At 45.9% G+C, this 22642-nt stretch overlaps 1 protein-coding gene across 9 annotated transcripts; it reads left to right on the forward strand.

Moving 5' to 3' along the window:
- The first annotated feature begins 3908 nt into the window (after positions 1–3908).
- On the forward strand, positions 3909–20935 carry PRKAG3 (protein kinase AMP-activated non-catalytic subunit gamma 3). Of its 9 annotated transcripts, XM_033160605.1 has the most exons (13): positions 3915–4149; positions 5884–5923; positions 6915–7564; positions 9423–9504; positions 9802–9860; positions 10093–10138; positions 11739–11793; positions 12208–12334; positions 12912–13077; positions 14086–14123; positions 14707–14853; positions 16080–16173; positions 19858–19971. In XM_033160605.1, the coding sequence occupies exons 1-13, from the start codon at positions 4117–4119 to the stop codon at positions 19878–19880; spliced, it is 1560 nt and encodes a 519-aa protein (XP_033016496.1). In that variant the 5' UTR covers positions 3915–4116; the 3' UTR covers positions 19881–19971. The 9 variants fall into 9 exon arrangements, 8 of the variants coding, with proteins under 8 accessions (XP_033016473.1, XP_033016455.1, XP_033016514.1 ...); XM_033160582.1 differs by lacking the exon at positions 16080–16173 and having other exon boundaries at positions 3909–4149; positions 19858–20935; XM_033160597.1 differs by having other exon boundaries at positions 3914–4149; positions 5884–7564.
- Positions 20936–22642: the final 1707 nt, after the last annotated feature.

Here is a 22642-nt window from a genome sequence, read left to right on the forward strand (position 1 = left end):
TCACACTGCTAAATTAAAGATAATTTTTATATAAAAAACCCAATAAAGGATTCAAGTGCAAGTATGTGGTCATGACTGTTGTCATATAACTTGGGTGGCAGTAAAGGTAATGTTGGGTGCTTTAGGGATTTTTGAGTCTAGGTGAGCCCTGCTCCTCTAAGCTGCCACTAAGCAGGTTTGCTTATCTAAGAAATACCGTACAAGCAAATTTTCTCCAGGTTGGTATTTAGACCCTGGAAAGCCATGTGAGTTTCTGCTGTCAACACCAAACTCGAGAGAGGAATAGGAGAACAAACATCAACAACCTCTGTAGAGCGATTGCCTCACTTCACCTAAATTTCTCATACAAGGCCCAATTACTGTATAGTGAATCTAATAAACTGAGGTTTAAAAGAAAGTGTGGAGCAAATACATTGCTAGATAAACAACCTACAATCTCTGGCCCATTTTGCATGGAACATGAAGCCAAGCTATGACTTAACACAAATGAGCAAATGGGTAGGTTCCTGGAGAATGTGGTTTTTTTCCTGCTCCTCTGGTCGTTGTGCTGCTGCACTGATTTGAGCTAACCTACAGTTTGGCTTAGTGATGCATCCAAACCACAGCTTGTGGTTTATCTTGCTCCAAACAGACCATGAGCTCTTGGCAATGTTTATTCTGTGGCTTACCACTCATGGTTTGTCTGGAGTGAGAGGAACGAGGAGCCCAGACTCAGAAGTAATGCTAAGCCAAACTGGTTTAGCTCACAACAGCTTCGCTGCAGCAGGAACTATGGAGGAGTGCTACTCCATAGTTTGACTTAGCATGGCGTGAAAACTGGGTCCGTCATAAATCATAGCTTTTCTGCTCTGCAAGCAAGGAAAAGTGGTTTGGTATTTTTACTCAGCATGGGAGGTAGGAACAGCATATGTGTGCTATTCCAGGCAGATATGCAGTTGTAATATATCTGATTTGCTTAAGCTGCCATAATGTCATGTGGGCAAATCTAATTAATCTTTTATTGCACAGCAAAAAAACAACCACCTTACAGTCTTTCAGAGATATCCAAACAGAATCTGTAATTCACATAAAACTATCCTGTCAGTTAGATTCAGAATCTCCAGGATTTATGGCCACACTTCCTTTAAAACAGCTACTTTAAAAGTTAGACTCAGCAGTAAGGTAAAGGTAAAGGTACCCCTGACTGTTAGGTCCAGTCGCTAACGACTCTGGGGTTGCAGCGCTCATCTTGCTCTATAGGCCCAGCAGTATTGCTAAGCAAGTAGATGTTTAAACAAGCCAACCAGCCACTTTAGCCAGGTATGTAGCCAGCAGTGCAATAGTTCATAAAACACAGTTACACTGATGAATGTGTCCACTGCTTGAAGGCAGAGTTCCAAAAGCTGCTTCGGTGTTGAAGGTTTTTAAATCCAAGAGATAGTTTACTGGCGTATCTATATAGTTATGTGAGATTTTAGAAGAATAATGTGAGGTTTGAGAAATCTGACAGCTTTCCAGTTTCTTGCTGCTTAATATGTCCAGCTAAGTTTCAAAATTGCCCTTGATTTCAAATGAGCACTTTAGCAAAGCCACCGTTATTCGGAATATTGTTGAAGTGCAGCAATCCATAACTATCTTCATATGGTCACCATAACTCTTATGCAGAGTTTGTGTAGAAGCAGCATATGCATTCCAATCTTTAAGTATCATAGCTATACTCTTATGGTTTGCTTTCTGTTTTGCTGCCACCCTATAAAACAATGAGAAATTGCTCTGGTTTCAAAGAGTAGAGCAGCATTAATCAAGTCCTCCAGCTCCTTTATATCTTGAAATATGAGTAATTGCTTTTGAGGTGGGCACCTTGAGGCAAGCAAGTTGGTTTAGAGGCCTAGACCATCTCTAGCAATACCTGTCAACTCAAAATTGAGTATTCTTCAAGATCAGCCACTCTCAGGTAAGTGAGTATAAACTAAACTAAAGGTCTGTAAGTAATTTTTGCTGTTTGATGGCCACTAACCAATATAAACACTTGCCTAAGGACTACAGTGGGTGTGTGCTTCGAGGGGGAACAGCCAGTTGTCTTCAGTATCCAAAGGTCCTTGGTACAACCTGAAACTTGTTTTGGCAACCGACAAAAACTTCTCCAGCATGCAAATCTTCTGCCACCAAGCCTGTATTTTTGGTGTGTATGCTGATATATGATCAGCTGTCCCGCAATGCTTTTTTTTAAGTTACTTTTTTCTGAGGTAAAGGCTTCTCAACACACTGCCTGGTGTTATTTTTCTACACAGCAAAAATTGCCCCTTTTAAACTGGATATTGTATTTTGTTGCATCTTTTCTTGGTCACAAGTCGGGATCTCCTTTTTCCTTAACTGGAAGCCATGGGTTCGAGTCCTACCCTCCGGAGCAGGAGAAAACGAGCTCGTTCCACCTTCCGCGTGACAGCCCTTCAGATGTTTGAAGTTTTAATTTTTTGCTAGAGTGCACACAGTTGCTATTCAGCTGCAAAGGAAAAGCAGGCACCTCCACACTATTTTGCTTGCTCTGCAAAGTGTTTTTAATTTTTATGTTTATATTTTCCCTTTTGGAGCAAACGTTCCCCCTTCTAGGTTGAGAAAATGATCTTGATAGGAACAGTTTATCTATCCCCTGAAGTGTTGGGAGTTTTGACTAACCAGAGACACTGCCACAGCTGGCTTTCTGCTGGCAGTGGGCACCCATAACCATTTCCTTTCTTGCCAAGAGCCAATAAGGCCTCTGTTGCTGAGTTCAGGCTACAAGTAGTGGGGATAAACTGAGAGGGGAGGGGACAGCCACTTTCTCTTTTTAGGAGCCTGACTCATTCTCCAGGAATTCTCCACAGTGGGGAGGAGAGGCCAGTCCCAAAGGGCTTATGTTTAGTATGTGTAGATGGGGAGGTGAAGACAGCAAGCACTTGAGATCAAGGCTCTGAGGCAGGACCAGAACTGCATGTAAAGATAAAAGAGGTGCCTGGTAATAGCTAGCCCATGGGTAGGTAAACTAAGGCCCTGGGGCCATATCCGGCCCAATCACTTTCTAAATCCGGCCCGCGGATGTCCGGTAATCAGCGTGTTTTTACATGAGTAGAATGTGTCCTTTTATTTAAAATGCTCCAGATGCTTTGATAAAAGACAAACTTAAGTAGCATTTTTAAAAAGAACACTGGGAATATTATGTTGCTGCTGGAACATAGGAAGGGGATGAGTTTGTGGGTAAAAGGATATGAGGAACTGGTGGGGAAAGGCTGGAGGATTAATCCATTAAAATTACAATTTGTATCTTATCTCCTGGATATTACAATAGGTGTTGTTTTTTTTAATGCAACAGATGGAAGTTGCATTGCTTTCCAATCAGTACTCCTTGCGGGTGGGAGTGACTTCGCCAGATGAATATCTGCCGCCTACCTCTCAGCTTTTAAAGGCATATGGGCCTTCTGAAAGAAAGAAGCCCGCTGCAAGCGGGAACAGTCTCTGCCCTGGGGAGCCAGGTTATAGTGTCCCCATTGCACCAGGGACTGTACCTCTACAACGTCTCCTCTGGCGTTTTACCCCTTTCGTTTCTTCCTCCCGGGAGTGGCTGCCCCCCCCCCAATAGCCTCCATCATCTCCTCTCCTCGCCCCACCTCCCACCCCGCGAGACCAGGTCCCACCGCGCACAGGCTTTCTGTGCCCCAGCTTCCTCCCTTCGTACATTCCGTGATTTATTTACAGCCGGAGCCGAGTCGCGTTCTCCCCCCCCCCCCGCCCTCCAGCGTATACAGGGCAAACAGGAGGCTTCGCCCGAAGCTTCCCGAGCGTGAGACTGCGTGTCGTTGTTGTCGTCCCCCCCCCCCCAGCCCGCTTTCCTCGCTGCATCACTCGCCGCAGCAACCCTCGCAGCCTGGGAGAGCCCCGCTCTCGGCGTGCCCTGCTCCTCCTCTACCGTCTCGGGAGGCGGCCGCGCGCTGCCCTGAGTCCCCCGGCGGCGGGAAGGCCCTTCTTCGCACAGCGCGGCAGGCGGTAGCCCCTCCGCCCCTCCTGGCGCCGCGCGCACCCGGGTGTTGCTGCCAGGCCCGCCGCCTTCCTGACACAGACTGGCTCCCCGGCCAGGCGCCCGAAAATAGCAGCTGCCTCGGCATGGAACGGGCGGCGGCGGCGGCCTTGGAGCAGGTAAGGCGCGGGGCCCGGTGGAAAGACCTCCCCAAGAAAGGGCTTCGCGGCGGGTGCCTTTCTGCCGGCCAGGCCGGGCCCGGGGAGCACGGACGGAGGGCACTTCCTGGCGCAACAATGCCGCGACCACTTCCTGCTTTCGGTTGCCGGGGGAGTGGGGCTAGCGGGGCTTACCTGAGCCCCGGAACGTGCTCCCCAAGCTCTTTGGACACCCTTGAGTGTGAAGAACGGAGCTTTTGAGCACGTGCAGAGCGCTGCCTGCCCCTCTACGTTTTCTCTTCGGTTGTGATTCCTAGGCGTGCTTGGCCGTAACAACTTCATGTTACGAAATTGAACTCGGTGCTCCGACTCGGTCTGTTGCCTATTTAAATAAATCTTACGCATTAATGCGCGCAAGTGTTCGGGTGAACAAAAACAAAAGCTTTGAAGACAAAGGGGGAAACGCACGCGCTTTGTGTTTTTGGAGAATGCAAGCATGTGTCGTCATAACAGTCTCCCTCCATGTCAGAAAAAATGCTTTTCGTGTGGCGTTGTTATTTGTTTAAAAATCTGTGCTGAATTGAGGACACCTTTTTAATCAACGTATTTAATTGATCAATCGATCAAGCAAATAGTGCAGCCATAAACTAGGTGAGAGAAACTTGGCAGCTGAATCCCATTCCTATATATTCCTCTTGGTGTCTTGCAAGTGCCTTTCTTAATATTATTAAAACGTTCCTCCAAAACCAGGTCTTTGGTCCTTAACTTACCTGCGGCCTTTTAGAAGTGGATGGGATGTTCTTAATGTATTTCTCTTCGCCTCTTGGTTTTAATGTGTGTGGGGTTTATTTAGTGTAGTTTGTTTATTGTTTAGCTGTAAGTTGCTTTGGGTTTCCCTGGGCAAGATAAAGCAACTGACACATTAAATAAATAAATAAATAAATAATTCACTATATTTGTCAGCTGGCATGTTTCTGCTTCCTGTCAGTCCAGGTAGGAAAATTGTGGGCTACCAAATCTCTGTCCAGGGTTTGTTCCATGTCTCAGCATGTGTCTGTGTCTGATTGCACTCTGCTCTTACGCATGTTTCCTCCTGTGTCTGAGTACGCATGCAATTGTGATTGAGTATGTTGTCTGTCATGCAGTCTCTGACTGGGTGCAGCCTGAATCAGCTTTATTGGATCATCTGTGTGTACCCCTTCCACATTACCAGTAGACCCTTTACTGCAGAGTCCTTACAGACGCTAGCTTTGGGTACTAACTGGAGAAGCCATAGGTATGATTGTTGGGGGTCTCCTCTCCCACCATGTCACTGTTTCTTAATTCCCTTGGTTAAGCCATCCTCTTCCCCATGATGTAAAAAAGGACATAACCGTTATCCTACCCAAGATTTAAACATCTGCTTTCCCACAACATGCTTAACATTCCCTGCAAACAACTCTGCCTGCAACTTGAAAAGCTGTAATAATAGGAGGACAATAAACAGCAGCCATGTGAGGATGAAGGAAATTGCCCCTGCCTGCAGAAAATATGTGAAGCACTAAGTTTTTTTTTTAATTTATCCCTCCAGCATTCAATTTGAACTAGATTTGTAGCACTTGGGGATTGAGGGCCTAGGGTGGAGTCTGAGGTTCTCTGTCCACTGCAGAATTGTAGTTTTCACCTGTCAGTTCCTAAAAGCTGAACTTTTTTGCACATTGAATGTGGACTACAGAGGCCACTTTTTAACTCTGTCCATTTTTCCTCAACTCCCAGGCAGCACCACTGAGCAATGGCCTCCAGCCTCAGGAACCAGGTGGGTAGTGCACTGGTTTTGCCTGCCGGTGGTGGAGTGACCGCTTTGAAGTACAGACTTCACTGCCTGCCAGCCAGACTGACTGACTCATGACATGTGTTGCAGAAAACAGTTTTAGGTGTTAATTGCCTGCTTTGAGTGTCTCCTAAACTTGCTAATCCATAACAGCATGATTGTGTGTACTAAATTTGGGGTGTTATACATCACTTTCTGAGCCATGCTGCAAACCATCCGAACCACTGCCTCCCCTATCATTCTTGTCTTGGAAAATCTCAATTGTACCCAGATTTCACTTTTTGCTTTCCTGTTTGAGGATGGCTCCAGTTCTGCTAGTACCTGTGAAACCCATCCTAATGCCATCTTACAAAATTGAATTATGTGAAGCCTGAGTTCAAAATCTGGGCTCATAGATAGATTCCTTGGATAAGCCCAATATTGTCGACCCTCCATTTTCTATCTGTCGATGGGAATAATGGTGACCTACCTCACAGGGTTGTTGTGAGGGCACTCAATAAAGATAATGAAGTTATTCAACTGCCACAGAAATGTGTGAATAAATATACAGCCCCCTCCTGACCGGGTCTACTTTTTCAGAGCAAGTAGTTAGCCCCTCTTACACTTTCCCCTCTACTGTAAAATTTGCAGAAGACAGTTTGGGCCCTGACTGAAATCAACAAATGCCTTCACCTTAGGCTGAAGTGTGTGGGTTGCTGCCTGTCAAGGGATGTCAACAATAAACTAACTGGATGTGCTCTGTGGGGCAGGGTTGGTCAATGACTGCTGCAGCTTTTGGCTGCTTCTCTGTGCAAGTCATGGGTTGTTCAGCTCAGCATGCATGTTCCTGCAGTTTATGTGAGAAGATACCATTTCTTTAGGCTTAGTGAGAAGGAGGGAAAGTTGTGTCAGTCAAAAGGGCCAAGATTACTTAAATGTTTAACCTACCAAGAAGTTTTTGGTGTCTGGATTTGCAATGCCTCCCCTTACCCACTAGGCCCCAACCTATCTCTGGATGTTAAGGAATCAGCGTTGGAAGCCAAGGTTGTAGGGCAAGAGGCCAAGAACCTGGCTGCAGATGGCAAAGGTACAGAGTTGAGCATGATGAATGTGATGTCAGATGGCAGGACCATGAACGGGGATCCCAAAGCTGTTGGGCTGGATGCCAAGACTGCAAATCGGGATGGCAGAGTAACAGCTGTGGATGCCGTTGATACAAAATCGGATATTAAGGCTGCAGATTCAGAGGCCAGAGAATTGGATACAGCTGACAACTACAGTGGACCACAGGCCACAGTGACATACAGGAGACAAACAGGTCCAGGGGGCAAGGAGGACGTGATGCCAGGAGGCAGGTGCAAGGGCCGGAACGCCAGTGCCTCCACCCTGAATGTTAAAGATGCAGGTCAGCAAAGCAAAGGCACAGTTGTGGATGTCAAAGCAGCATCAGAAGTCACCAAGCCAGAAGAGAGCAACAAAGATGACGGTGACATCATTTCTCTCGACTGTGAAATTCTTGGGTTTGGTCCCGATACTGATTTGCTGGGACCAGATGCTGAGACTTACATGCATTTCATGCGGCGCCACCGCTGTTATGATGCCATTCCCACCAGCTCCAAACTGGTAGTGTTTGACACAACCTTGCAGGTAAGGGGGAAAGAGGGAGCTATTGTGGGTCAAGGAAGGGGATAGAAAGCTGGTCATTTTAATAATGGGATAATGGAAGCTCACTTCTTTATTAATTGGGGCAGGGAACCTTTGGAAATCCAGATACTGTTGGGACTGATATGAGTTGGAGTCTCGATCCCTGTTACAAATCCTGAAACATCCAGCAAAGACAGGGCAGTAGTCCAATAGGCTCAAGTCAACAGCTCTGCTCCCTTCCTCTCAATGTTCCTGGTAAAATTGTTATCAGCACTCAATAAAAGCTAGTTCTCAAAATAGAATACAGGGTGGAATGATGCAGATGGGAGTGTGCAAAAGGCTTGAATGTGAGTGGCTCAGATAACTGAGGGTTGGGAATAATTGGAAGCAGTATAGTTCCAACCTGATGGTATCCCTTTTCTTTCCTTATGTAAGTGAATGCTTGCTTTTCACTTCTATGGGGAAAGTAAACAAATACACTTGAGGAATGCTTCTGGTTTTTCAAAATTTTAATGTTTCTGAACTGTTCATCATACGATTCCAGATTGGTGTACAGAAGGATGAATAATGCTGTTCACACAAGAAAAAACACAAAGGGGCAGAATTCATTTAACTAGTCCTATTAGTGGAAGCCAACATGAGGACTTACACCAGTGCAACAGAGTTCCCCCCTTCTTCCCCCACATGTCCTCTGAAATTGGCTCAGGGAAAGCTGGAAAGCTGATGGACCAGTTGCCATAGATTCACACTGAATTCCTCCCAAGGGGTAGGGAAGGCAGAATAAAATATCTTACATGCCAGTGCAGACAGGAGTAGCTTCAGACAGCGTTTGCACCCCTGGCAGTGTGACCTCCCCTGACAGGGATTCTACATTGAAGTTTGTGGGGGTTTTCCTACCCTTTTAGTACATGTCTGCCGTCCCCCCTTATACTACACTACACTCAGCAGTTTTCAACTTCCTTCCTAATCTGTCAGGTACTTGACTTTCTGCTATGGCAGGCAGTGTGTGTGTGTGGTGGGGAGCTGTAGAAATTAATAGAGCACAAAGGCCCTTCAATGGTTACTAGCTGCAATGACTGTGTTCTTCCTCCATTTTAGGAGGTAGTAGGCCTCTGAATACTAGCTATTTGGGAGCACAAGTGGAGAGAGTGCTGTTGGTCTTCAATGTGCATCTGAATGGCTACTGTGAAAACAGGATTCTGGACTAGGTGGGCCTTTGGACTCTTCTTACGACTGGCAGAGCTGGATATGGAACTCAAATCCTCCCGCAAGGATTATTTAAACAAATAGACGCTCACTTTTAGGATGCAGGAATTCTACCTGTTTCATCAGGTTATTCCTGCTGCTGCAAGTTTACCTTCCCTCATATTTGTTTAGATCATCACATTCCTAGAGCTGTGATTTAGGAAGAGGTAGAATCGTGGGAAGAGAGCAAACTAGGATGAAAGTCCAAGCCCCATCATTTGGTAAAAAATAGGGCTAAGGTTGTTGCCCCCTAAAATTGAACCACAGTGTTTAATAATATCTAGTCTAGCAGAAGAATATACAGTAATTGCTACATAGAGTTGGAGTCCAAGGGAGTGCAGTTTGGGTGATTACTTCTGGATTTCCCCCTGCCCAGCCTTCTTGGCTGGATGCAGCTGTTTCCTCACCCTGTAGATCTGGCCTGACCAATGTGGTGCCTTCCAGATGTTGTACTACAATTCCCATCAGCCTCAGACCAATGGTAAGAATGATGGGGGCTGAAGCCCAACAAGACCTGAAGGGCACCACATTGACTACTCCTGACTGCAGATACACAGGAATATTGAACAGCAACTGCCTGTCTGGCCCACCTATTCTTTTTTCCTCCTGTCCCCAGATTAAGAAGGCCTTCTTAGCCATGGTGGCCAATGGGGTGCGAGCCGCCCCTCTCTGGGATACCAAGCAGCAGTGTTTTGTGGGTAAGTGATGCTGCGTTCAAGAGGGCAACACAGGACAGCAGGTTTTGGGCAAAAGGAAGTGTGAACTGGGATTTCATAGGACTACTTCTGGCCATTCAAACTACTAGGGATGGTCAAGAAGACAAGGTTGGGTGTGTGCAGGAATTCTGCAGGTGCCTTATTAAGGAAAGGCTCAACCATCTGCTGTCCTGAGAACTGGGGCCTGCACAAGGTAGGCCCTTCATGCCTGTTGCTTCAGCTCCTCCAGACCTACACCTGTCTTCCTTTTCCTCTTTTCCCCACTCTCTCTTAATGCAGGTATGTTGACTATCACTGACTTCATTAACATCCTACATCGCTACTACCGATCTCCTCTGGTGAGTTTTCCAGGACCGCTCAATTGCCTTTGCAAGATCTGGAGCAAACCAGCTTCCAGCATCTCCCTCCAAATATGTACAGGGATGGTAGGGGGGTGGGCAGGGGCAGACAGCAAAGCATGAGGACCTGTGCCTTCAAAGTACAAGTGTGGGCTGCTTGGAATTCTCACTATCTTATCCTTTTGTGGGTGACATCACTCTGCTCACGAGTATCATTTTGTGCTGTTTATAGGTTCAGATATATGAGATCGAGGAACACAAAATTGAAACGTGGAGAGGTGAGGAGGGCACCACTAGGGGGAGTAGTGTATGCATGGATGCTATTGAACATCTTTAAAATTGATTGGCAGCAGTGGAAGGTGAATTGCACCCTCTGTGTGTGAGTGCCTGTTTATGTCTGTCTCCCTGGTTCTGGCCTTGATTTAAACAGTTCCTCGCTTAACTTGGTATCTCTTCCTACTTGATAGTCTTGTCTCTAGACAAGGCACGGCCAGCATTTAGTCCAGGGGTCAGCAAACTTTTTCAGCAGGGGGCCGGTCCACTGTCTCTCAGACCTTGTGGGGGGCTGGACTATATTCGGGGGTGGGGGAATGAATGAATTCCTATGCCCCACAAATAACCCAGAGGTGCATTTTAAATAAAAAGACACATTCTACTCATGTAAAAACACACTGATTCCTGGACTGTCCGTGGGCGAGATTTAGAAGGTGATTGGGCTGGATCCAGACCCCGGACCTTAGTTTGCCTACTCATTATTTAGTCCAACAACATCTAAAGGACAACAGCTCCTATAATTCCATCCCATTGGCCATGCTGGCTAGGGCTGATGGGAGTTGGGGCCCATTGGCCACCCCAGCCCCTAGGCAAAGGGTTTATGTTACAGTACTCTAGGGATTGGAAACCAGTGACTTCTGGTTTTGATGGAATCCACCAGCCCTTGCCAATAACAATCTGGAGGGTCACAGGTTCACCCTCCTTGCACTACAGGCTATTTTGCTGCATTCTGATGAGATTCTATGTGCTGTAGCCCATTGCTGTGAGCTCATTGGATCCTGTCCCATTTCTGTCCCTGGCGTTGTTTCTACTTGCTCTCTCCCTTTGAGCTTGATCTGCACAACCACCCAGAAGAGGGGTAGCTAATGTGGTACCTTCCAGATGTTGATCCAACTCTTTTCATCCTTAGCCTCCATGGCCCAATGGTGAAGGATGATGGCAAGTGAAATCCAACATGTGGAGGGCACCATGTGGGCTGCCCCTGACTTGAGGGAAGGTGCAAGGCATGGGGAGGGTCCTCCTCCATCTGCTCACTGCTTGCATGCTCAGTGGGTGGAGCACATGCTCTGCTTGCAAATGATCTGAGATTCAATCCCTGGCATCTCCTGTTTGGGTGGGGAAAATGTCCCCTAGCTGAAACCCTGGAGGGTGGCTGCCAATCAGGACGCAGGCAGGGCTAGGCTAAATGGACCATTGGTCTGATTCAGTACAACAGCTATAGTACCTTGCCTCTCTTCAAAGTGGGGAAACCCAGCCAGATGGGCAGGGTATAAATAATTTTTTTTTAAAGTATTACACATTGAATCACCATCCCAATTTCTGAGATGCTTTCAGTGCACATAAAATGGGAAGAAAGTTGATGTTATGGTAAATAATCTTCAACTTGGCAGTGATTAACCATATGGTATAGTGTCCTCAAGCTGTTGTATGCCAAAATCTAAGAAACTCATCATCCTTCTAAATAGATTGGAAACCCAGTTTACCTCTTTTTCCAGATTCCCCTCCCCCCACAGAAGTAGGTTTGTCCTTAACCTGTAGTAGCTCTCCCATCTTACCTAGGGCAACGGTTCCATATACTATCCAGTTGCTTTCCTTTCTCCCCAGAGGTGTATTTGCAAGGTTTCTTCAAACCCTTGGTGTTCATCTCCCCAAATGATAGGTAAGTCATTCCTGATGCTTGCTTGCTCCTCCCACAGATCCCTCCTCTTTGGCAAGAAAGTTGGGAAAGAATTTTAATGAATACTTAATAATAGTGTGGCTAGCTTTGATGGAAAGAGTCTTGTACTTTTAACAACTGCATGGCAGTTTGTATAAAAGAGTGAAGTTTTACTCATCAGTTCCTTGCCAGAAAACACTTCACTTGTTGATTTCTGTCTGTCGAACAGCTGAATGCACAGAGCCTTTGTCCACAATAGGCATGGGGGAACCCTCACTGTCTCACAATGCCTACTTCATTTAGAGCAGCTGTGCTGCATGATGCCCAAAGTGGAAGTGGCAAATAGGTACAGTCCCTGGGAACAGGGAGCCAGTCTCCAGGCATGTCATATTGCCCTTTTGTTTCTCCCTTTCCTAGCCTATTTGATGCTGTTTATTCCTTGATTAAGCACAAGATCCATCGGCTGCCTGTTATTGAGCCCATCTCAGGGAACGTCCTACACATTCTGACCCACAAACGTATCCTCAAGTTCCTGCATATCTTCGTGAGTGTCTGGTGGTCCCAAATTCCTCTTGGCATAGATGATGGCAAGGCAGATTTTTTTTGGTCTCGGTGGGGCATATGTTGGCCCAGTGCCCGATGCTCTCTTTTATCATTTATTTATTGGTACGGAGCCAACAGGGTACGTGGTGCCTTGCAGAGCTGCATAGGGAAAAATAGACTGGCCACTTCCCTCAAGATGCTCACAATCTAAAATAGACAATTGGGAAAACAGTAGAAGTTGAGAGAGAAGGGCGGGAGATGAACTTGAGTTAATGCAGCTAGGTGTATTTATAGCTTGATTACAGCTGGAACAGAGGAGTAAGAGGTTAGGCTCCACTGGGGATGTAAAAAGGTATCGTTTTCTTTTTTGCCCCATATTCATTGTCTGCAGCTCCATTTCCATTCTGCTGCAGTTCAGCTTCTGCAAAAAATGTTGTCCAGCTCACTGTTCACTGTGGCCAATTAAGGCAGTTAATTAAATTATTGCATGAATGCACGCCATTCATTTCCATTGTGAAGCATGGGGAGCATCACCAATAATGCACTGGAAAAAATAACCTCCTCTTCTCTCAACACAGGGAGCCATGCTTCCAAAGCCACGATTCCTGCAGAAAACCATCCTGGAACTGGGCATCGGCACCTTCCGTGACGTTGCCATGGTCCTGGAGTCAGCCCCTGTCTACACAGCCTTGGAGATTTTTGTGGACCGCAGGGTCTCAGCATTGCCTGTTGTTAATGAAAAAGGTACTTGCTGTGGGGAGCTCCTCTGCTATGCTATGCTCACTGCTATGTTTGCAGTTTCAGCTGAGCCTTACCTCTCTCTCATATGTCATCAGTTTTCTAATTCATCCTCTACCTTTTTCTTGGGCCCAGAAAGTCCACAAACCCTATGTGACATTTATCAAACAATCCGAGCCATCGTGTGATGTAGCTTTTGCCAAGCTGCACCATTTTGGGGTTCTGCATTTGAATCCCACCAACCCTGCTTGAACCAATGAACCATAGTGCTATATGTAACACCTCAGAGATGGTGTTAAATCACCATCTCCCAGATTTTGTCACTTTTGTAAATTCCACCTGCTGTCATAAAATCAGGAACCCTCTTTTTATGTATTAACTGATAAACTTCAAGATGTGATAAAAGCTTGGAAAAGTGGTGTTCACATAAATAATAATAATAATAATAATAATAATAATAATAATAATAATTTATTTGTACCCCAGCCACTCTGGGCAGCTTCCATCAAATATTAAAATACATTTAAAGTATCGCAGATTAAAAACTTCCCTAAACAGGGCTGCCTTTGGGTATTTTCTGAATGTGAGGTAGTTGTTTATTCCCTTGACCTCTGATGGGAGGGCGTTCCACAGGGCGGGCACCACTACCGAGAAGGCCCTCTGCCTGGTTCCCTGCAGCTTTGCTTCTCACAGTGAGGGAACCGCCAGAAGGCCCTCGGCGCTGGATCTCAGTGTCCGGGCTGAACGATGGGGGTGGAGACCGATGAATAATGCTCTAGCTCTATTCATGACTTTATTGTGAGTGGATTTTTTCCCCTTTTATCGGGTATTTCTTAATTATTTTTCTGATTTTTCTGATTAATACATATGGAATACTTGCTTAGTTGGAATGTATTAAATATATCAATACTTTTTTTAAAAAAAAATGGATGATAGCTACATTATGAGGTGGGTGAATGGGAGGGTTTTCTCTACTGAATCCCTTATAATGCTCCCCTCACTTTCTCTTTACAGGGAGGGTAGTTGGCCTCTACTCTCGCTTTGATGTGATTGTAAGTACAGCACAATCACATTTTTGCAGGTGTGAAGTTGGTTGGTGGGAGAATGGATTTTTTTAAATAACCAAAGCTAAGAAAATGGAATGTTTCCCTGTCTTGCCTCTAGGGGATGCAGTACCTGTTTAAAATTTTAAGATGGGAAGATCACTTGGTAGTGTGTGTGTGTGTGTGTGTGTGTGTGTATCCCTCGCAAATGTTTCCCGAACTCCGTTTATCTAAAGGGATTGAGGTGGTGATACTAATTTTCACTACTATTTTCCAGCTCTAGACAGAGAAGTCAGCAGCGGTTTCCCGCTTAAACATAGGGTGAAAAGCAAAGGAGAACATTGTCTCCAATGCTGTGGTTCTAAATTGATGGCAGATTAGGGTCCATTTATCAAAGTGGCTGTCACAAGGTGCATTAAACCAGCGTGTAGCAACTGAGCCTTGTTTCAGCAAGAGTTACCTGGATATTAAAGCCAGAGTTCTCCCACCTTTGCAAGGTGGGATTGGGGTGGCTTTATTATCTGGTAATGCCAAGCCCCTGCCTGGATGATCTGTCATGGTGGCTTCAAACCATTTCCTTGTCTCTGCTTAGCACTTGGCTGCCCAGAAGTCCTACAACAACCTGGACATTACTGTGGGGGAAGCACTGAAGCAGCGCTCAGTCTGCCTGGAAGGGGTGCTCACCTGCCATCCTTACGAAACGATGGAAGACATTATTGATCGCATCGCCAAGGAGCAGGTATGCCAGCATGGAGCAGGAAGAATGTGCAGCTTTAGGTAACAGTTACTCTGTGGCAAGCAAGACCTTGACCTATCCAGGTCCGTAAAATCTGACTTCAGGAGTTAAAATGTTCAGCCTAAACCTCTTCTGTCTCTACTTTCTGCTTACTCAACTCATGCCCAGTGACACTTTCTAACCCAGTCAACCTCTAATCCTGTCGCCTGATTGACTTTGCTCTATTGGCATAGGTGTTCCAGCAGTAACCACCTCTAGCTTGTTCTTCCCCATGACACTCATGGAAGAGACAAGTCCACACTAGTGGCTTACAGGCCCTAGGAAAAGGATGGGGAATATTGTGGAATACTGTATTCCAACCGTTTAAGCAAAAAACAAAAACACCCAAAATAATTCTCATGAGACATCTCCAGGGTAGAAGCTATTCCCAATGAATCACTTAAAAGGGGGGTCCACGGGGAAAGCCGAGAGCCCGCCCAGAAGAGGTAGATTGCTCAGGTGGGTGGTCCCCAAGGTAAGTGAAACCATCTTCAGATGCTGATGAGAACTGGACACCTAAAGGCCCCTTCACATGTTCTATGAGAGAAAACAGCTGTTTGCTGCCATACAACAGGAAGCCATGGCTCCCTGCTGCACATACAGATCTCGTGCATATGGCTGGAAACATCTATCTGTTGCGTGTAATGATTGACTGAACCAATGGGGAACCTGTGGCCTTTCACAAAGCATTGGGACCCCAATTCCCATCAGCCCCGGCCAGCATGGTCAGTGGCCAGGGATGAAGGGAAATGTAGTTCAGCAAAAATGCCTAGAGGGTCACAGATTCCCCATCCTAGAAGCAAACAGGTGTTTCCATATGCAAACACACGTATCTTTAAAAATTGTAATGTGGGAAGCAACCCTAGACTTATTTTCTGTACAGCACAGTTGCTCCTCTGCAACTAAAGGCTAATAGGCAGCGCAACAGCACTCAGCTTTAACTTTCCTGCCTGCCACTCTTAATTTTAACTTTTCCCAGAGTGCCCTCTCCATCGGCTATCTTGCTGTACTAGGATGGTGATAATGATGATGATGATGATAATAATGGCATTATGCCACCAAAGGGAAACGTTTCTGAGGTTTGCCTCAGGTGGGAGAGGTAACTCTTGCCCTGTGGATGTCAGGCACTCATCTCGGCTCATCCCGTTACTCTTCTCTCCATGATGGTGTGTGGCTCACTCATCTGGCAGGTCCATCGTCTGGTTCTGGTGGATGAGAAGAAAACCCCGCGGGGGATCGTGTCCCTCTCTGACATTCTCCAAGCCCTGGTTCTCACGCCTGCAGGTATCGATGCCCTAAACTCTTAAGCCGCCTGACGCTCCATCCTTCCTCCATTTGTACCCTCCATTTCCTCCGCTTCTCTCCAGCTCAGGTAGGCCCCATGCCTTGGCCTCTCTAGCCTCTGCCCTGCTGCTCGTTTTTGCCTTGCTGCTGGGTCTCTCTTGTCCGTCCGGCCAAGCCAGGTCTGTATTTCTGTCTGTCTAGAACCAAACACCCAGCCTGGAAGGGAGGCCAATGCTATGGATCGTAAACACAGCATAGCCTTGTAGGAGGAACCTCTTCATGAGAGGTCCGCAGGGTGGCAATACAAGAATGGGCCTTTTCTGCAGTGGCTCCCCAGGGAGGCTCACCTGGCACCTTCATTACATATATCTAGGCACCAGGTGAAAATGTTTCTCTTTAACCAGGCCTTTGGCTGATTAACATTCTATATCCTTTTTAATGTGTTTGTGGGGGGGGGTGTTGTTTTTGGTTTATTATGTATTTTGCATTTTTATGTTGTGAACTGCCCTGTGATCTTCAGATGAAGGGTGGTATACAAATTTAACACACTATTTATTATTATAATAATAATTAGGGGGGCTGCTCAGACACACACAGGCAGGGTTCCAGCTTCTGGCAAGAGAAAGGCCTCCTGATACATCAAAGCTGTGCTTAAACCTTTAAAATCAGCAGCTTCTCATTCCACCTCTAATCCATTCGGATTTTCTCCTTACTCTTTTTCACATCTCTTGGTGCTAACACGGCACACCAATTGTTGGAAGTGTTTTGTTGCATGGGAAGAGCTGGTTAAAGAACTGGACGGCACCAGAGGAATCCTCTGCATCCAGAAAACTAAGCAACTGTGTAGTGGGAAAGCTGGTGTATGTCTCATATATATGTAAATTTCTTTTGGCAGAGTGTTAGTAGATGTGCTGCATGTTAGATTCATTTCCAATTGCAATGATAAAACCCTGCTTTTCCACAGCATTTTCCTAGCACAGATTTTATCAATGGGAAATGGTGGTTTTTCTGTAACAACCAGTTCACTGGGTAACATGAGCTGGGGGTTATGTCACTTCCCATGCCCTACATTCACCCCAGCCTATTTCTTTACCTGTTGTGTTGCTAAAGGCACAGAGGCAGTTACAGCTTGGGGGCAGGTAGAGTGCCAGGTCAGCTGGCAAGCCTAGCCTTTAAAGGTTGCAGTGGAAAAACAGGATATTCAGTAGATAAAGCACACACAGCCACAGTCTCTCTCTCCCCCCTTATCTGAAAGCTCACCTGTGACTTCAAAGCTGCCCATCAGAAATTCAGCCACTGTGTATCTCAGAAGAGTTCACCCTGCCCCCCCCTTCCATGCCTTGTAAACTATTTTTACTCTTCTCCTGTGATTTCTTCTCTTTCACATCTGACTTCTAACTCAGGAGTTCTCAAGCTTTCTACCCACCAGCAACCACCCGAGAGGCCCACCAGACACAAAATGGCAGAGCCAGGAACAGAATGGCAGTGAATGGAGGCAGAGTTTATTCTAATCATCTGGCGCAATTGTTCACTGGTATCTAATCCATTTCTGGAACCTGCTAAATTCTCTGCCAAAGTGGTTTCCTTGTGACAAGGAGTTCCATAGTTCAGCTTTCCTCAAACTAAGTGTAGACATTGGATCTGGAGCTACCGTGACTCAGCCTCCCTATTATAGACAGAATTTGCTGAGCTAGAGGCTAAAAGGGGAGAAGGCATTTTATCTGCACATACCCCCCCCCCCACAAAAAAACACATGCCATTCAATAAAGTATTTTTCATCATCTCTCATTTCTTCTCCCCATCTCCTTTCACACTTAACTTGTATCCTACTTTCCCGCTTCTTTAATCCCTTTTCCTTGTTCCCTTTACATTCACTTCTTCTCTTACTTCCATTCTTTTTATTCCCAGTTAGTTTTATTTAAATTAATATTTAATCTCTCTAATTTAAAGGGCTCAGCAATCTCCCTTGCAACAAGGCCACCCTTACCATTGTGGGGAGTGGGGAGTGGGGACAGTATTGTAGTTTACTATTGCTGGATCCAGCTTCTGCTACTTTTATTACATTATCTACAAGTTTTCGGGGGTGTCCTCAGCTTTCTCTCACTCTCCTACCTGCATAGGAGCATCTCAGTGATGGATGAGCACAGCAGCTAGAAAAAGGAGCTAAGGAACTTTCTCCTCCGATCTTGACATAAGCTATAAAGGTTGGGTGGGGTAGATCGGCCTCATGCCTTGCGTGGTTGGTGCACAACCTAGACCACCCATTAGTTGTTATAGCAACCACATTATCATTTTCTCTTGTGTTTACCACTCAATTCCCCCCCAAAAGCACACAATTCTGGCTGATACGGCTCCCAGGAGATGCTCTGGCCACAGGTACACAGGCTGCCACCACCTAAGGCTTCTTGTTGCCTTGTTCCACTGGGCTTGAGTCTGAATGATTTCCCTTGTTCTTGCCTGATGCCTTGGGCTCCCTGGTACACTGTGTTGCCACCTTCCCGCAACTAGCTGTGTGTACGGCTGCATCTGTGCTCCTACATGTTTGTACGCAAGCTGGGGTGGATCTGTACGTTGTCTATGTAGGGTAGCATCCCTTTGGTCAGCGCCTGTAGCCACCATGCCATAGAGGGGGTGGCTTACCTGTGCAGTCCTCATGATGATGTTGGACTCCCCAAGTCAGATCAGCCCTCAGCCAGCATGGGGAAGTGTGGGATGATAGGAGGTGTAGCTGAGCTAGGACAACATCTAGGAGGGCCACGCATTTCCTGGGCCTGATATAAGGAAATGCAAGTTGCCTCGAGTATAATTCACTGCAGAATAAATCAGTGGGATAGAGCTGCTTAGCCAAAATCCTAAGCCTTTCCCACCCCCCTGCAGAACAGCCCAGTTAGGACATCACTTCCCCTCCCAGTACAATGCTTGAAAGGCAGCTAAGAAACTGCAAATAAGTTTCATCTGCACCTAACTTCTGCCTGAGTTACTTTTAGGATTGCCACTCAGCCAACTGGTTTTGGCTCCCAATTATCTAGTTTATGATGGCGCATAAGAAATTTAATAAGCCTGGGCATGTAACACCAGTGGCTAAAACACTAAAGCTCAGAGCAGCTTCCCTAGGATTCTCAGGAAGTCTTCCCCTGTATATAGCTTTCGGGGCCAAACATGCTCAACTTGAGCAATGCAATTGCTTTTAAGCAGAACACCCTTCTCTGATAATTGCAACCACGGGACTTCCTAAGAACCGTAAGGGCTGGGGTGGAGAAGAGAGGCCGCCAGCTAACATGATAAAAAGCAGCATGAATAGAGGAGGCGCATTTCAGGCACCAGCTAGCCTCTGATCATCAAAAGCCTCTAACTGTAAGCAAGAGGTTTTGAACTTTTAGAAACTTTACTGATCACCCCATTTGGGAACACTTCTTTTTAGTGAGGAGGCCACTGCAGCCAATGAGTCTTCTGCACGTTCTCTAGGCCAGGGGTTTGTTACAGGAGGCACAGCAAGGCCTGTGTCTATGACTGCAGTGATTCTTCCCAGCAGGCCAGCTTGGGGGACAGGAGTTATCCTCTGGGATATATAGTTCATGGAAGGAAACAGCTGCTTCCCAACAGAATCGGACAACAAAGAGGGAGAAGCATAGGGTAGGATCCTTCTCCCACTATGGTATTAACTTTGTTCATTCCCTTCTACAGGCATCGACCGGTATTCAATCTGATGCCATTAAAGGCCACACTTGCTACCCAGCACTTTGGGTTACCTCCAGGGCATCTATGACACATAAGGGTAAGGCGGAGCTTTCCAGCCCACAAAAAAGAGAGAGAGGTTTCTTCCTAACAGGCAACACTGGTGCTTTGGCTGCGCGTTCCTCCTCCCATGATGCAGAAAGAGGTGAGAGAAGCGATAATAAAGGAGGATCTGAACTGCAGAACTGTATATAGGTTTTTCAACCGCTGAAATCTGCTAGACAAGCAGCCATGCTACAGATGGAGAGAAAGCTGGCCCTGGTTGAACATTTGCATCTGTCGCTTGTCTCCTTTTTCTATCCCCTGCTGACTGTAGGACATGTTATGCACAAAAATCCATCCTGTTTCAAGGCCTCTAGCAGGTGCTTTTGACTGAACTGAGGTGACTGCTACTGCTCCAGACTTATGGACACTCAAGAAGGCCCATGACACTCACAAGAGGAAGGTAGACTACAATCGAAGTGGTTTGGCTCCATGACTTCAACAGGGAAAAAGGATTTCCGCATCAGACCCTGCTGCTTTGGAGAAAAGGCAGGTTGTTTCCAACACAGGACTATGCACTTAGCAGGCTATGGCATTATTATTTTTTATTGTGATTTATCATTGTACCTGAACCAGCAACAAGGTTTGAGGCTGACGTGACCTAAGCTGAAGAAAAATAATTCAGAGGGAACTGGGTGTTCTGAAATTCATGGAAATTCTTTCAAATGTATTTTATCCTATTACAGAACATTATGGGGTCACTTTCTGTCAACTTTAAAAGCCTAGCTCAGTCCACTGTTTTCCTATAGCTGACAACAAGCAACTTGTAATCTTTCCTCTTCAGTCTACAGTAAAAATCAAGGCTTTTGACTATTGAGTTCCCCAACAGCAATAGAAGAATTTGCTAGGAGGTAGGTAGCATTTTTCCAGCACACTTAGTGGGGAGGATCTCACTACAGGAAAGCATGCAGTTTCTCTTCTTGTTGTTGTGTTCATGTTCTTTGAAATAAACTTTCATATTAAGACACAGACTATATGCAAACAAGCATGATTACCTTTGTTTGTATGCATAAGGTACTTGGATATTCCAGGAAAGTGGAAAGTTGCAGGGGATAGTTACACCTTTTCTTTCAAAACCCGTCTTGTATCCCCTCTGAGACAGGTAGAACTATTTTATCCACTGGAGGCCACATGTTCAGTGGCCAGTTGGTGATGCTATTACGTTTCACAGAAGGAGCAATGCATCTCCAGGATAGGGGGCAGCCAATAGGGGGCTCTGCAGATGTTTTGGATTAAAACTGTCATCAGCTCCACCCAGCATGGCCAGTGATTGTAATTGTGGTCCAAAACATCTGGAGGGCACCAGATTGGCTGCTGGCTGCTCCAAGGAGAAAAAAAGCAACTAGCAAGGGCACATTTAAAGGTAGGGGAAGGGGGAGAGGATGGACTTATTTGAATGATAAATAGCAAGACTGTCACATACTGAGGTTATAGGTTTTTATTATGATAGATTGATAATAGAGTGTTTTTATTATTAGGCTATAAGGATCTTCTTGTTCAAGTCTTTTCAAATATATTTATGAAAGAAAAATCCACAATGGAATTTTAATGGGGACCCGAAAATTCAAAACACCCTTTGAGAGCATCCTCTTCCACCCCCAATTCCCTGCTGTTGACCATGCCTTTAAGACACTCAGCACCCATCAGAGGGACCTCACTGAGCATTTAGAACCACAGTTCCCAGCCACTGGAGTAAGATTGACTCACACATTGGAAAAGAAGTTCATGCTACAGCTCCTTCCACTCAGCATACTGGGATTCAGTTGGGAGTTCGCAAAGGGGAAATAATTCGTTAAGAGCCATGGAATCTTTCAGGTGGCAAGAACCCAAAATTCCCTCAGCAAAGTACATAAGTTTAGAGCACTGCTGAAACGAGCAGAGAAAGAGAAGGGATAGGGCAGGAGTGAGTGTCAAGAGAAAGAAGGGAAGTGATAGACTGCGTGAGAGACAAAACTCAAACAAAACCAACTCATTGCCCTGGACAGTCTTTCATCTTCCATCCTTCTTTGATACTATTTACTCCAGAAGGATATGTGAACATTTTAGCCTCAGAAGACTCCTATGACATTTTCTTAACTGATTGATACAGGGTAATGCAAAAGTACAGAGCTAAGAAGTCCTGCTTCCTTAAGTTCAGCATCAATTAAGTTTCATCAGTGATTAAGGCACACCCATTAACAGTAAACAGCCTCACTCAGGGCTGACATGTGGCCAAGCTGGGTCAGAGGTACTGCTTCTAGGATGATTCTGGGCAGAAGGGATTGATTGGGTGGTGGGCCAGCACAGCTGACACCCCCCACAAACCCCAAATGGAGTAGGCACAGGAGTTACAGAAACTGTGAAGAGAGGGGAAAATAGTAATACCAACCTCATGTGCTAGTAAATACCACCACTTCCTGTTTAGCCATTCCAGTTTTTGAGGAAGCTGCCCTCTGTAAACATGTAAGTGCTGTAACGAGGAACCAGGGACAGTATCAAGAGCAAAAATCAGTGATTGAGGTGATGAGGATTCTATTGCTAGAGAAATGTGCCATGTTTGGTTTTTGATCAGAATGATACCACTAATGAACTGCTCCAGGAAATGACTTTCCCCATTCACCACATGACAGCAACTCTGCCATTCAAGTATAACCGGTAATGGACACGGAGGGAAAAGCACAAAAAGTATGCACACAAGGTAAGCTGAACCCAG

This window comes from Lacerta agilis, chromosome 1 (genome assembly GCF_009819535.1).
Source record: "Lacerta agilis isolate rLacAgi1 chromosome 1, rLacAgi1.pri, whole genome shotgun sequence".
Classification (NCBI taxonomy): domain Eukaryota; kingdom Metazoa; phylum Chordata; class Lepidosauria; order Squamata; family Lacertidae; genus Lacerta; species Lacerta agilis.

Bases quoted from the DNA above. Each gene is read 5' to 3' on its own strand.
- PRKAG3 (XM_033160564.1), top strand. From the start codon at position 6,755: ATGCATGTTCCTGCAGTTTATGTGAGAAGATACCATTTCTTTAGGCTT. The intron at 9,861-10,092 runs GTGAGTTTTCCA...TGCTGTTTATAG, and splicing joins GCTACTACCGATCTCCTCTG to GTTCAGATATATGAGATCGA. The intron at 14,124-14,706 runs GTAAGTACAGCA...GTCTCTGCTTAG, and splicing joins ACTCTCGCTTTGATGTGATT to CACTTGGCTGCCCAGAAGTC.